This window comes from Rattus norvegicus, chromosome 9 (assembly GCF_021556685.1).
Source record: "Rattus norvegicus strain SHRSP/BbbUtx chromosome 9, alternate assembly SHRSP_T2T, whole genome shotgun sequence".
In the NCBI taxonomy this organism is placed as follows: domain Eukaryota; kingdom Metazoa; phylum Chordata; class Mammalia; order Rodentia; family Muridae; genus Rattus; species Rattus norvegicus.
Genome location: NC_141542.1, coordinates 71,926,380 through 71,941,373, shown reverse-complemented (window position 1 = coordinate 71,941,373; position 14,994 = coordinate 71,926,380). Strand labels below are relative to the sequence as shown.

At 38.6% G+C, this 14,994-nt stretch overlaps 1 protein-coding gene across 8 annotated transcripts in view; it reads left to right on the top strand.

Annotated features, from left to right (window-relative positions):
• Nucleotides 1-14,994, top strand: part of Boll (boule RNA binding protein) — a 129,162-nt gene that overhangs the window by 93,698 nt on the left and 20,470 nt on the right. For 3 of the 8 annotated variants that reach the window (NM_001432517.1, NM_001432521.1, NM_001432520.1), the window contains exon 11: nt 121-1,892. In NM_001432517.1, the coding sequence (NP_001419446.1) occupies nt 121-144 (24 nt within the window). In that variant the 3' untranslated portion in view covers nt 145-1,892. 8 annotated transcript variants of the gene reach the window in all.

The window sequence follows — 14,994 nt, the reverse complement described above, 5'->3', positions numbered from 1 at the left end:
ATTTCATGAGTACCACATTCTGCTAGTCTTTAGTAACTATTGATTATGTTCTGCACTCATCTATTCTTAATCTTTTTTCACTTCAGTCTTCCTGATCTGTATTTTCTCTTTACTTAACAGACAGTGTGGAGCATTCATTATTAAGACAATTGGGCAGCTCTAGTCCAGCTCAACTGATTTCTTGTCCATTGATCCTTGTGTGACCAAGATCCAGCTTCAAGGAACCGGCTAGAAGCTGCCCGTTGTGAAACTTAGGGTTAGTTAATACCTCACCATACTTATTTATTCCATGATAAGCTGTCTGAATTTGACATTTGCTTTTACTGCTGTTTTACAAATTTTAATTAGGTAGATGTGGCATTTGGCTTTATATGTGTTGGTTTAATTGCAGTAATACTTCCTAGATGTTTTATCCATTCCATAAATAATAACTATACCAGTATTAGTGAGGTGTCTTTCATTTTCTCTACTTGGTGTTACTTCTTTTAATCTCAGAGTTTTAGACATTTTGTTTTCTATCTTTGATATTTAAACATTTTGAATAAGAGACATGTCTAATAGAATTTTAATTCTTCATAACTTATAGAATGTACTAGTCTTAATGGTTTCATTTTGTCAATTTGCTTTGCTGTATGATCACTTACTATGCTTTGTTGAATTTTTTTGTTACTGCTACTCATTTAGTGTTGTTTCTGCATGGCTTTCTGAATTTAAATAGTATTTAATACTTTTTGATAACATCTTCCAAATATTAGAAATACAACCAGCATGATCAGTATTCTTGCTTTTTCAACTACTTAATTAAACTATATGAATTTTTTCTAATATTGCAGATAAAAGCGTAACCTCATACCTCATCCATTTGATACCAGTTTATATAATGTTAATCCACCTCATAGAATTTTTATAAAAGAGGGGCTCACTTCTGACATTATCATATACTTTTCCAGTATATTTGTTATCTTAGAATGCTCTCTTCCTTTTCTCACTTTTACCAATCTATACAATTATATATGATTAATTTAGTAAGACAATTATTTTCATCAAATACAAAATTATTTCTTATACCAAAGGAAAATGTAGAATATAGTTCCAAGGCCAATTCACACTATAAACTTGGAAAATGGTAGAAGAGATTAATTGTTCAAAAGATGGAGGACAAGTCATATATTTCTAATCAGGAAAATTGCCGTAGTAGGACAAAAGAATACCTTTTTTATATTTATTAGAAGTTCTTTCACTGGCTTGTTAACTTTAGAACAGAAAGAGAAAGGTCTAAATATCGACATTACCCTATAATTCTCCCTCTCCTCACCTGTCATTCCATGCTCAGCTGCAGCAGTAAAAACAGGATCAGATCCCAGACTTTTTCCCATGAAACCATAATAAGTATGTTTGTCAGTCAAATGGTTTCCTGAGAATGATAGGACTCCATGTCTATAAACTGGCATACGAATATCTCATGCACTAATTATTCTCGGTTTTAAAATGTAATAGACTAGTAAGTCCCATAATGAAATGTCAAAAGATTTTGTTCTGTAATTTAGACAAATTATTAACCAGTGATGTTAGAAATCTTTTTTAATAGCACTATCCTTGAGAACAAAAAAGGTTACTGTTTGGTTTTTAAAGTGTTAAACATGATGCTAAACAAATCCTGGACTGTTAATAAAAATTAATGATGTATTATATTGAACAAGGAATTCTGATCATAATTCATACCTACAATGTTTCTTTACAGTTATATATATTACATGCATACATACATATAAATATATATTATGTATGTGCTCATATACATCATATATACACACATGCAGTTCATACATGTATACAGTCTTGAAGTTAGCTTTATTTTGAGAAATTAATAAAAACTTTGAATTTACTGACAATTGAGTTATGGGTGGAATCATTTGTCTTTCTTCTTGGCTTAGCTTGGTAAGCCAAATATACTGCCTCTAAAAACAGAATGAGAGGACAGAAACCTCCTTGCATATTATAAGTGAAGCCTATTAATTTATTTCTATGTTTAGTATACCTTCAATCAATTTTTAAAGTTTTTAACTAATTTAGTGCCCATTTTGAAAAACCAACCTAAAGTAGACATCTGAAATTAACCGTGCTAAGATGAAATTGAAACTATAAAATTAGTGCATACAGTCAGTATGACTTTGCAACTTGTTTAGCCAAAATCTCATACATTTAAGATAGAAAGGAATATTCAGAATTTAAAACTTTAATTTCTATCCTGATAGAGCATTTTCTTCAGACTGGAATGAAATCACACACAAAAATTCTTTGCATATTTCCCAAAACTCATACTTGGATAATATTAAAATTCAGAATCAAGGGCCTAGAAAAAACAATCAGGAAGCAGCAGATTCAACTTAGCATATTTAAGTGTTAAATTGATAATTCTAGACCTCTACTTTGGCTAAAATTTATTCTGAAATCTCCCTAGACATAAGGAAAAGGAAGGCTGGAAAGAGCCTCAGTTAGGAGAGTGTTTGCCAAGAAATCAGGAGGTTCTGAGTTCAGTTCCCAGAGCAATGTGAAAAGGCGAGGCATTGTAACTCACACCTATAATCTCAGTGCTGGAGAGGAAGAACAGCTCCCTGGGGGTCACTGGCCAGGTTACAGCCTAACCAGCAATTACCAAGTCATGTTAGAAATCCTATCTCAAAAAACAAGGTACTTGCCACCTGAGTTTGGCCACCACACTCAGATGCATACATGTGCATATTACTGCACACTGACATGTATACAACATACCCCACATATCAGAGGCAAAATGAAAATGTTTGCCTGAAGGATGGATATCAATGATGCTTATATTGCAGGCATGGTAGTATATTCCTCTAATCCCAACACTCAGAAGGTAGAGAAAGGTGAATCTCTGAGTTCAAGGCCAGCCTGCCCTTCATTGAGAGTTTCAGTCCAGCCAGAGCTACGTGAGACCCTATCTCAAAAATAAAACCAAATTAAAAATAATAATTATGTTGATTCTGTCTCTTTCACTTCTATATGATCATCAATGTGCATAATACATCCTAACAGTATGCTGTTGGCTTTCGTCTTTCCATTCTAAACCCCATTTTCTGATTACCATCTACAGTGGCTGCTGCTTGTTGTCCCTGCAACATGTTTTTTGACTCTGCTTGTATGTATTGTACAAATTTTCTACCTTATACATTCTGCTTATTTCTCTCAACAGTCAAATGCTACTCAAGATTACTTATTTATATTGCCAAGTTTTACATTTTTTGTTTCTGTCTGACATAATTTTGTTTTCTACTAGTCTCATGGTTGTTTGTCTAGGTTCTGCAAATATGAAACAGTAGACATAAATTTCTAAGTAACAATAAGACATTGTGGTTTCCAGTTGTATTATTTTTTAGACATTCTGATTAACAAAGAGTAAATTGATATAATGTCAAACTTGACTATTGTTAACTAAAAACATAGTAATAGACTGTGTGATTAGACAATTTATATAAGACATCAATCACTAATGAGTGGTCACATACTTACATACTTATTTTTAAACATGTGTTTTGCAAACTTCCCCTCTATTAATTGGTCTTATAATAATGTACTTCTTCATAAGCAGAAGGCACAATTTCATTATTTAACAATATATGACAATGATTTTCTTAAGAAAGCTAGTGTCATAATCACAGTTTGCATTTCTATCAAAATGTATACCTATAGAAGTAATTGTCATTTAGTATTTGTGATGCTCAGTCTTAATTGTCAGCTTGACAGTATCCAGAGTCACTGAAGACACGAATCCATGGGCATGTCTGTGAGGGTTTGCCTTGGTTAACTGAGATTTTTCCCCATCCATGTTGGGATCTCAACAAGCGTTGTCACTGTTGAGACGCCATGCATATAGCTTCCCTGTCACACCTTGAAAACACAATCTTAGAGTAGTGTTATAGTATTCAATCTCACATTGGGATTTCTACCCCACCTTTGATCATTCAGTTCCCAGATAAAAGACATACAGCCTTTATAATAAGCCTTAATTAACACTACAGCTCGGCAGATATCCTTAATATCCTTTAAGCTATTCCCCCGCCAATAACCCCGAATTATAACTTGTCATGTTACATCTGGGCAGCTCTGAAATTCAATTGGCCAGCCCTCGTGGCTGTATTTTCATTACTCATCTTACCCATGGCATCTTCTCCTCTTCCCATGCTCTCTATCCCCTTCTTCATGGTCTTCTCAGACCCCAAACCTACCTATCTCTCTTCTGCTCAGCTACTGGCTGTAACGGTCTTTTTTTTTTTTTTTTTGGTTCTTTTTTTTTTTTTTTTTCGGAGCTGGGGACCAGGGCCTTGCGCTTCCTAGGTAAGCGCTCTATCACTGAGCTAAATCCCCAGTCTTTTTTTTTTTAAAGGTTTATTTATTTATTATATACGTTGTAGCTATCTTCAGACATACCAGAAGAGGGCATCAGATCCTATTTCAGATGGTTGTGAGCCACCATGTGGTTGCTGGGATTTGAACTCAGGACTTCTGGAAGAGCAGTCAGTGCTCTTAACCGCTGAGCCATCTCTCCAGCCCCTGTAAGCGTCTTTTTTTTTTTTTTGGTTCTTTTTTTCGGAGCTGGGGACTGAACCCAGGGCCTTGTGCTTCCTAGACAAGCACTCTACCACTGAGCTAAATCCCCAACCCCTGTAAGCGTCTTTTTAATCAGAGATAAATTGGCTGACAAGGTTATACAGCATCACTTGTGTACATGGTGATTCTCTTATCCCTGGGACAACCAGGCCAGTATTTAGCATTACAATACATAGCAGTAGACTCTGGCTTTTAATATCGTTCTGCCCCCTCTCTCCATTGCTCTCTGAGCCTTAGAGGTAGGAGCTACGTTGTTGATGTACCAGATAGAGTCGGACACCTCACAGTCACTTAGTCTCTGTGGTTTGAACAGTCGTAGATTGCTATGATGGTCTTCACTTCAGCCACTGCAAAATGCAGCTTTTTTTGATGAGGGATGAGAGCTACAATTATCTGTGGGTATACATATTTAAAATACAAATAGAAATTATACTGGTTTAGGAAAGTTTCAGTCATAGATTATCCTCTATTGTACAGATCTCAGAATGAAGGGATACCCTTGAGTCCCTAAAAATACTTTGCACTTCTACTAAATAGTGTTAAGACTGTTAAAGACTATGGAGACTTTAACTAGATGCATTTTGCATTACGGGGTGGCCTTAAGCCTATGGGGACAAGCAGTGGATGTCAAGTTGACAAGGGGTAGACCTGTGAATATTAATATTGTCAACTTGATAGATCTAGAATCACTGGAAACAAGCCTCTCAAGTAGTATGTCTGTGAGAGATTTTCTAAATGAGAAGTCAGTGAAGTGAGAAGACTCACTAGATGTGCACAGCAGCATTCAATAGGCTGTGGCCTAGAAGGAAGGAAAAGGGAAAGAATGAAGGAGTATTCATGTCTCCTCTCCCCAGTTGTGAGCACAAGGTGACCACCTACTTCAAAGTCCTCTCACCATGACTTCCCCACCATGCTAGACTGACTGTACCTTGGAACTGTGAACAAAAATAAACTCTTCCTGTCTTAAGTTACTTTTTTTTTTTTTTGGTTCTTTTTTTCGGAGCTGGGGACCGAACCCAGGGCCTTGCGCTTCCTAGGTAAGCGCTCTACCACTGAGCTAAATCCCCAGCCCCCTTAAGTTACTTTTGTCAGGTATTTTTGTCATAGCACCAAAAAAAAATTCCAGTATTTCCTATAAAGACAAATGGTCAAAGACATTTTTTTTAAGGAATTCTATTTTTTTTTCCTTTTTTATTCACTTGCTTATATACTTTACATTCTAACCACAATTTCCTCTCCCTCCTCTCCTCCCCCCCAGACCCTCCCCCCACCTCCACTCTTCCTCACATACAATACTCCTACTTGCTTTCTCTTCAGAAAAAGGGAGCTGTAGCTAGGCTTTTGGCTGCTTTATGGGTTTCTATTTTACTACCCTTAGTCCATCCTTCCAACCCCTTACACTAAGTAGGAGAGAAAGAAGGCTTGATGAAAGGATGTCAGTACCAGTAGACTACTTCCTGCTGACTAGAGGCATCTTCACCATCACGTTTTCTAACTTCTTTTTTCATGTCCCTTTGGCGTGATCACTTGACAAACAGCAACCAGCAGCCATTCTGAGGGCTCTAGTCTTTTTTTTTTCTTCCTCCATCTTTATTAAATTGGGTATTTCTTATTTACATTTCAATTGTTATTCCCTTTCCTGGTTTCCAGGCCAACATCCGCCTAAGACCTACCCCTCCCCTTCTATATGGGTGTTCCCCTCCCCATCCTGCCACCATTACCACACTCCCCCCAACAATCACGTTCACTGGGGGTTCAGTCTTGGCAGGACCAAGGGCTTCCCCTTCCACATGTGCTCTTACTAGGCTATTCATTGCTACCTATGAGGTCAGAACCCAGGGTCAGTCCATGTATAGTCTTTGGGTAGTGGCTTAGTCCCTGGAAGCTCTGGTTGGTTGGCATTGTTGCTCATATGGGGTCTCAAGCCCCTTCAAGCTCTTTCAGTCCTTTCTCTGATTCCTTCAACAGGGGTCCCGTTCTCAGTTCCGTGGTTTGCTGCTGGCATTCGCCTATGTATTTGCCGTATTCTGGCTTTGTGTCTCAGGAGAGATCTACATCCGGTTCCTGTGAGCCTGCACTTCTTTGCTTCATCCATCTTATCTAGTTTGGTGGCTGTATATGTATGGGCCACATGTGGGGCAGGCTCTGAATGGGTGTTCCTTCAGCCTCTGTTCTAAACTTTGCCGCCCTATTCCCTCCCAAGGGTACTCTTGTTCCCTTTTTAAAGAAGGAGTGAAGCATTCACATTTTGGTCATCCTTCTTGACTTTCATGTGTTCTGTGCATTTAGGATAATTTGAGCATTTGGGCTAATATCCACTTATCAATGAGTGCATACCATGTGTGTTTCTCTGTGATTGGGTTACCTCACTCAGGATGATATTTTCCAGTTCCAACCATTTGCCTATGAATTTCATAAAGTCATTGTTTTTGATAGCTGAGTAATATTCCATTGTGTACATGTACCACGTTTTCTGTATCCATTCCTCTGTTGAAGGGCATCTGGGTTCTTTCCAGATTCTGGCTATTATAAATAAGGCTGCTATGAACATAGTGGAGCATGTGTCTTTGTTATATGTTGGGGCATCTTTTGGGTATATGCCCAAGAGAGGTATAGCTGGGTCCTCAGGCAGTTCAATGTCCAATTTTCTGAGGAACCTCCAGACTGATTTCCAGAATGGTTGTACCAGTCTGCAATCCCACCAACAATGGAGGAGTGTTCCTCTTTCTCCACATCCTCACCAGCATCTGCTGTCACCTGAGTTTTTGATCTTAGCCATTCTCACTGGTGTGAGGTGAAATCTCAGGGTTGTTTTGATTTACATTTTCCTTATGACTAAAGATGTTGAACATTTCTTTAGGTACTTCTCAGCCATTTGGCATTCCTCAGCTGTGAATTCTTTGTTTAGCTCTGAACCCCATCTTTTAATAGGGTTATTTGTCTCCCTGCCATCTAACTTCTTGAGTTCTTTGTATATTTTGGATATGAACCCTCTATCAGTTGTAGGATTGGTAAAGATCTTTTCCCAATCTGTTTGTTGCCATTTTGTCCTAACAACAGTGTCCTTTGCCTTACAGAAGCTTAGTAGTTTTATGAGATACCATTTGTCAATTCTTGATCTTAGAGCATAACCATTGGTGTTTTGTTCAGGAAATTTTCTCCAGTGCCCATGTGTTCGAGATGCTTCCCCCACATTTTCTTCTATTAGTTTGAATGTATCTGGTTTGATGTGGAGGTCCTTGATCCACTTGAACTTAGGCTTTGTACAGGATGATAAGAATGGATGAATCTGCATTATTCTACATGCTGACCTCCAGTTGAACCAGCATCATTTGTTAAAATGCTATCTTTTTTCCATTGGATAGTTTTGGCTTCTTTGTCAAAAATCAGGTGACCATAGGTGTGTTGGTTCATTTCTGGGTCTTCAATTCTATTCCACTGGTCTATCTGCCTGTCTCTGTACCAATACCATACAATTTTTATCACTATTGCTCTGTAATACTGCTTGAGTTCAGGGATAGTGATTCCCCCTGAAGTGCTTTTATTGTTGAGGATATTTAGCTCTCCTGGATTTTTGTTTTTCCAGATGAATTTGCAAATTGTTCTTTCTAACTCTATGAAGAATTGGATTGGAATTTTGATGGGAATTGCATTGAATCTGTAGATCGCTGTTGGTAAAATGGCCATTTTTACTATATTAATCCTGCCAATCCATGAACATGGGAGATCTTTCCATCTTCTGAGGTCTTCTTCAATTGCTTTCTTCAGCGGCTTGAAGTTCTTATCATACAAATCTTTCACTTGCTTGGTTAAAGACATACAGAGGTATTTCATATTATTTGGGGCTATTATGAAGGGTGTCGTTTCCCTAATTTCTTTCTCGGCTTGTTTCTCTTTTGTGTAGAGGAAGGCTACTGATTTATTTGAGTTAATTTTATACCCAGCCACTTTGCTGAAGGGTTTATCAGCTTTAGTAGTTCTCTGGTGGAACTTTTGGGATCACTTAAATATACAATCATATCATCTGCAAATAGTGATATTTTGACTACTTCCTTTCCAATCTGTATCCCTTTGATCTCCTTTTGTTGTCTGATTGCTCTGGCTAGAACTTCAAGAACTATATTGAATAAGTAGGGAGAGAGTGGGCAGCCTTGTCTAGTCCCTGATTTTAGTGGGATTGCTTCAAGTTTCTCTCCATTTAATTTAATATTAGTTACTGGTTTGCCATTTATGGCTTTTACTATGTTTAGGTATGGACCTTGAATTCCTATTCTTTCCAGGACTTTTATCACGAAGGGCTGTTGAATTTTGTCAAATGCTTTCTTAGCATTTAATGAAATGATCATGTGATTTTTATCTTTAAGTTTGTTTATATACTGGATTACATGGATGGTTTTCCGTAATATTATACCATCCCTGCATCCCTGGAATGAAGCCTAATTGATCATGGTGGATAATTGTTTTGATGTGCTCTTGGATTCAATTTGCAAGAATTTTATTGAGTATCTTTGCGTTAATATTCATAAGGGAAATTGGTCTGAAGTTCTCTTTCTTTGTTGGGTCATTGTATGGTTTAGGTATAAGAGTAATTATGGCTTCATAGAAGGAATTTGGTAGTGCTCCATCTGTTTCAATTTTGTGGAATAGTTTGGATGGTATTGGTATGAGGTCTTCTATGAAGGTCTGATAGAATTCTGCACTGAACCCATCTGGACCAGGGCTCTTTTTCGTTGGGAGACTTTTTTTTCTTCTTCTTCTTCTTCTTTTCGGAGCTGGGGACTGAACCCAGGGCCTTGCGCTTGCTAGGCAAGCGCTCTACCACTGAGCTAAATCCCCAACCCCTCGTTGGGAGACCTTTAATGACTGCTTCTATTTCCTTAGGAGTTATGGGGTTGTTTAACTGGTTTATCTGTTCCTGATATAACTTCGGTACCTGGAATCTGCCTAGGAAATTGTCCATTTCCTGCAGATTTTCAAGTTTTGTTGAATATAGGCTTTTGTAGTAGGATCTGATGATTTTTTGAATTTCCTCTGATTCTGTTGTTATGTCTCCCTTTTCATTTCTGATTTTGTTAATTTGGACACACTCTCTGTGTCCTCCGGTTAGTCTGGCTAAGGGTTTATCTATCTTGTTGATTTTCTCAAAGAACCAGCTTTTGGTTCTGTTGATTCTTTGTACAGTCCTTTTTGTTTCTACTTGGTTGATTTCAGCTCTGAGTTTGAGTATTTCCTGCCTTCTACTCCTCCTTGGTGTATTTGCTTCTTTTTGTTCTAGAGCTTTTAGGTGTGCTGTCAAGCTGCTGATATGCTCTCTCCTGTTTCTTTCTGCAGCACTCAGAGCTATGAGTTTTCCTCTTAGCACAGCTTTCATTGTGTCCCACCAGTTTGGGTATGTTGTACCTTCATTTTCATTAAATTCTAAAAAGTCTTTAATTTCTTTCTTTATTTCTTCATTGACCAGGTTATCATTGAGTAGAGTGTTATTCAACTTCCATGTATATGTGGGTGTTCTTTCCTTATTGTTATTGAACATCAGCTTTAGTCTGTGGTGGTCTGATAGCACGTGTGGGATTATTTCTATCTTTCTGTATATGTTGAGCCCTGTTTTATGACCGATTATATGGCCACTTTTGGAGAAAGCACCATGAGGTGGTGAGAAGAAAGTATATCCTTTTGTTTTGGGATGGAATGTTCTATAAATATCTGTTAAATCCTCTGCTCCCAGACCCGGTGAGAGAGAGACCCAACCGCCTGGTCAGGTGGGCACTCCTGAGGCTGCAGAGCGGAAGAGACCACCAACACTGCTCACCCCTGCCCACATCCCTGGCCCAAGAGGAAACTGTATAAGGCCTCTGGGCTCCCGTGGGGGAGGGCCCAGGAGCGGCAGGACCCCTGCCAGAGACACCGCCGGACCCTGAAGGAAACAGACCGGATAAACAGTTCTCTGCACCCAAATCCCGTGGGAGGGAGAGCTAAACCTTCAGAGAGGCAGACAAGCCTGGGAAACCAGAAGAGACTGCTCCCTGCACACACATCTCGGACGCCAGAGGAAAAAGCCAAAGACCATCTGGAACCCTGGTGCACTGAAGCTCCCGGAAGGGGCGGCACAGGTCTTCCTGGGTGCTGCCGCTGCAGAGAGCCCCTGGGCAGCACCCCACGAGCAAACCTGAGCCTCGGGACCACAGGTAAGACCAAATTTTCTGCTGCAAGAAAGCTGCCTGGTGAACTCAAGACACAGGCCCACAGGAACAGCTGAAGACCTGTAGAGAGGAAAAACTACACGCCCGAAAGCAGAACACTCTGTCCCCATAACTGACTGAAAGAGAGGAAAACAGGTCTACAGCACTCCTGACACACAGGCTTATAGGACAGTCTAGCCACTGTCAGAAATAGCAGAACAAAGTAACACTAGAGATAATCTGATGGCGAGAGGCAAGCGCAGGAACCCAAGCAACAGAAACCAAGACTACATGCCATCATCGGAGCCCAATTCTCCCACCAAAACAAACATGGTTATCCAAACACACCAGAAAAGCAAGATCTAGTTTCAAAATCATATTTGATCATGATGCTGGAGGACTTCAAGAAAGACATGAACACACTTAGGGAAGCACAGGAAAACATTAATAAACAAGTAAAAGCCTACAGAGAGGAATCGCAAAAATCCCTGAAAGAATTCCAGGAAAACACAATCAAACAGTTGAAGGAATTAAAAATGGAAATAGAAGCAATCAAGAAAGAACACATGGAAACAACCCTGGATATAGAAAACCAAAAGAAGAGACAAGGAGCTGTAGATACAAGCTTCACCAACAGAATACAAGAGATGGAAGAGAGAATCTCAGGAGCAGAAGATTCCATAGAAATCATTGACTCAACTGTCAAAGATAATGTAAAGCGGAAAAAGCTACTGGTCCAAAACATACAGGAAATCCAGGACTCAATGAGAAGATCAAACCTAAGGATAATAGGTATAGAAGAGAGTGAAGACTCCCAGCTCAAAGGACCAGTAAATATCTTCAACAAAATCATAGAAGAAAACTTCCCTAACCTAAAAAAAGAGATACCCATAGACATACAAGAAGCCTACAGAACTCCAAATAGATTGGACCAGAAAAGAAACACCTCCCGTCACATAATTGTCAAAACACCAAACGCACAAAATAAAGAAAGAATATTAAAAGCAGTAAGGGAAAAAGGTCAAGTAACATATAAAGGGAGACCTATCAGAATCACACCAGACTTCTCGCCAGAAACTATGAAGGCCAGAAGATCCTGGACTGATGTCATACAGACCCTAAGAGAACACAAATGCCAGCCCAGGTTACTGTATCCTGCAAAACTCTCAATTAACATTGATGGAGAAACCAAGATATTCCATGACAAAACCAAATTTACACAATATCTTTCTACAAATCCAGCACTACTAAGGATAATAAATGGTAAAGCCCAACATAAGGAGGCAAGCTATACCCTAGAAGAAGCAAGAAACTAATCGTCTTGGCAACAAAACAAAGAGAATGAAAGCACACAAACATAACCTCACATCCAAATATGAATATAACGGGAAGCAATAATCACTATTCCTTAATATCTCTCAATATCAATGGCCTCAACTCCCCAATAAAAAGACATAGATTAACAAACTGGATACGCAACGAGGACCCTGCATTCTGCTGCCTACAGGAAACACACCTCAGAGACAAAGACAGACACTACCTCAGAGTGAAAGGCTGGAAAACAACTTTCCAAGCAAATGGTCAGAAGAAGCAAGCTGGAGTAGCCATTCTAATATCAAATAAAATCAATTTCCAACTAAAAGTCATCAAAAAAGATAAGGAAGGACACTTCATATTCATCAAAGGAAAAATCAACCAAGATGAACTCTCAATCCTAAATATCTATGCCCCAAATACAAGGGCACCTACATACGTAAAAGAAACCTTACTAAAGCTCAAAACACACATTGCACCTCACACAATAATAGTGGGAGATTTCAACACCCCACTCTCATCAATGGACAGATCATGGAAACAGAAATTAAACAGTGATGTAGACAGACTAAGAGAAGTCATGAGCCAAATGGACTTAACGGATATTTATAGAACATTCTATCGTAAAGCAAAAGGATATACCTTCTTCTCAGCTCCTCATGGTACTTTCTCCAAAATTGACCATATAATTGGTCAAAAAACGGGCCTCAACAGGTACAGAAAGATAGAAATAATCCCATGCGTGCTATCGGACGACCACGGCCTAAAACTGGTCTTCAATAACAATAAGGGAAGAAAGCCCACATATACGTGGAAATTGAACAATGCTCTACTCAATGATAACCTGGTCAAGGAAGAAATAAAGAAAGAAATTAAAAACTTTTTAGAATTTAGTGAAAATGAAGATACAACATACTCAAACTTATGGGACACAATGAAAGCTGTGCTAAGAGGAAAACTCATAGTGCTGAGTGCCTGCAGAAAGAAACAGGAAAGAGCATATGTCAGCAGCTTGACAGCACACCTAAAAGCTCTAGAACAAAAAGAAGCAAATACACCCAGGAGGAGTAGAAGGCAGGAAATAATCAAACTCAGAGCTGAAATCAACCAAGTAGAAACAAAAAGGACCATAGAAAGAATCAACAGAACCAAAAGTTGGTTCTTTGAGAAAATCAACAAGATAGATAAACCCTTAGCCAGACTAACGAGAGGACACAGAGAGTGCGTCCAAATTAACAAAATCAGAAACGAAAACGGAGACATAACTACAGATTGAGAGGAAATTCAAAAAATCATCAGATCTTACTATAAAAACCTATATTCAACAAAACTTGAAAATCTGCAGGAAATGGACAATTTCCTAGACAGATACCAGGTATCGAAGTTAAATCAGGAACAGATAAACCAGTTAAACAACCCCATAACTCCTAAGGAAATAGAAGCAGTCATTAAAGGTCTCCCAACCAAAAAGAGCCCAGGTCCAGACGGGTTTAGTGCAGAATTCTATCAAACCTTCATAGAAGACCTCATACCAATATTATCCAAACTATTCCACAAAATTGAAACAGATGGAGCCCTACCGAATTCCTTCTACGAAGCCACAATTACTCTTATACCTAAACCACACAAAGACACAACAAAGAAAGAGAACTTCAGACCAATTTCCCTTATGAATATCGACGCAAAAATACTCAATAAAATTCTGGCAAACCGAATTCAAGAGCACATCAAAACAATCATCCACCATGATCAAGTAGGCTTCATCCCAGGCATGCAGGGATGGTTTAATATACGGAAAACCATCAACGTGATCCATTATATAAACAAACTGAAAGAACAGAACCACATGATCATTTCATTAGATGCTGAGAAAGCATTTGACAAAATTCAACACCCCTTCATGATAAAAGTCCTGGAAAGAATAGGAATTCAAGGCCTATACCTAAACATAGTAAAAGCCATATACAGCAAACCAGTTGCTAACATTAAACTAAATGGAGAGAAACTTGAAGCAATCCCACTAAAATCAGGGACTAGACAAGGCTGCCCACTCTCTCCCTACTTATTCAATATAGTTCTTGAAGTTCTAGCCAGAGCAATCAGACAACAAAAGGAGATCAAAGGGATACAGATCGGAAAAGAAGAGGTCAAAATATCACTATTTGCAGATGACATGATAGTATATTTAAGTGATCCCAAAAGTTCCACCAGAGAACTACTAAAGCTGATAAACAACTTCAGCAAAGTGGCTGGGTATAAAATTAACTCAAATAAATCAGTTGCCTTCCTCTATACAAAAGAGAAACAAGCCGAGAAAGAAATTAGGGAAACGACACCCTTCATAATAGACCCAAATAATATAAAGTACCTCGGTGTGACTTTAACCAAGCAAGTAAAAGATCTGTACAATAAGAACTTCAAGACACTGAGGAAAGAAATTGAAGAAGACCTCAGAAGATGGAAAGATCTCCCATGTTCATGGATTGGCAGGATTAATATAGTAAAAATGGCCATTTTACCAAAAGCAATCTACAGATTCAATGCAATCCCCATCAAAATACCAATCCAATTCTTCAAAGAGTTAGACAGAACAATTTGCAAATTCATCTGGAATAACAAAAAACCCAGGATAGCTAAAGCTATCCTCAACAATAAAAGGACTTCAGGGGGAATCACTATCCCTGAACTCAAGCAGTATTACAGAGCAATAGTGATAAAAACTGCATGGTATTGGTACAGAGACAGACAGATAGACCAATGGAATAGAATTGAAGACCCAGAAATGAACCCACACACCTATGGTCACTTGATTTTTGACAAAGGAGCCAAAACCATCCAATGGAAAAAAGATAGCATTTTCAGCAAATGGTGC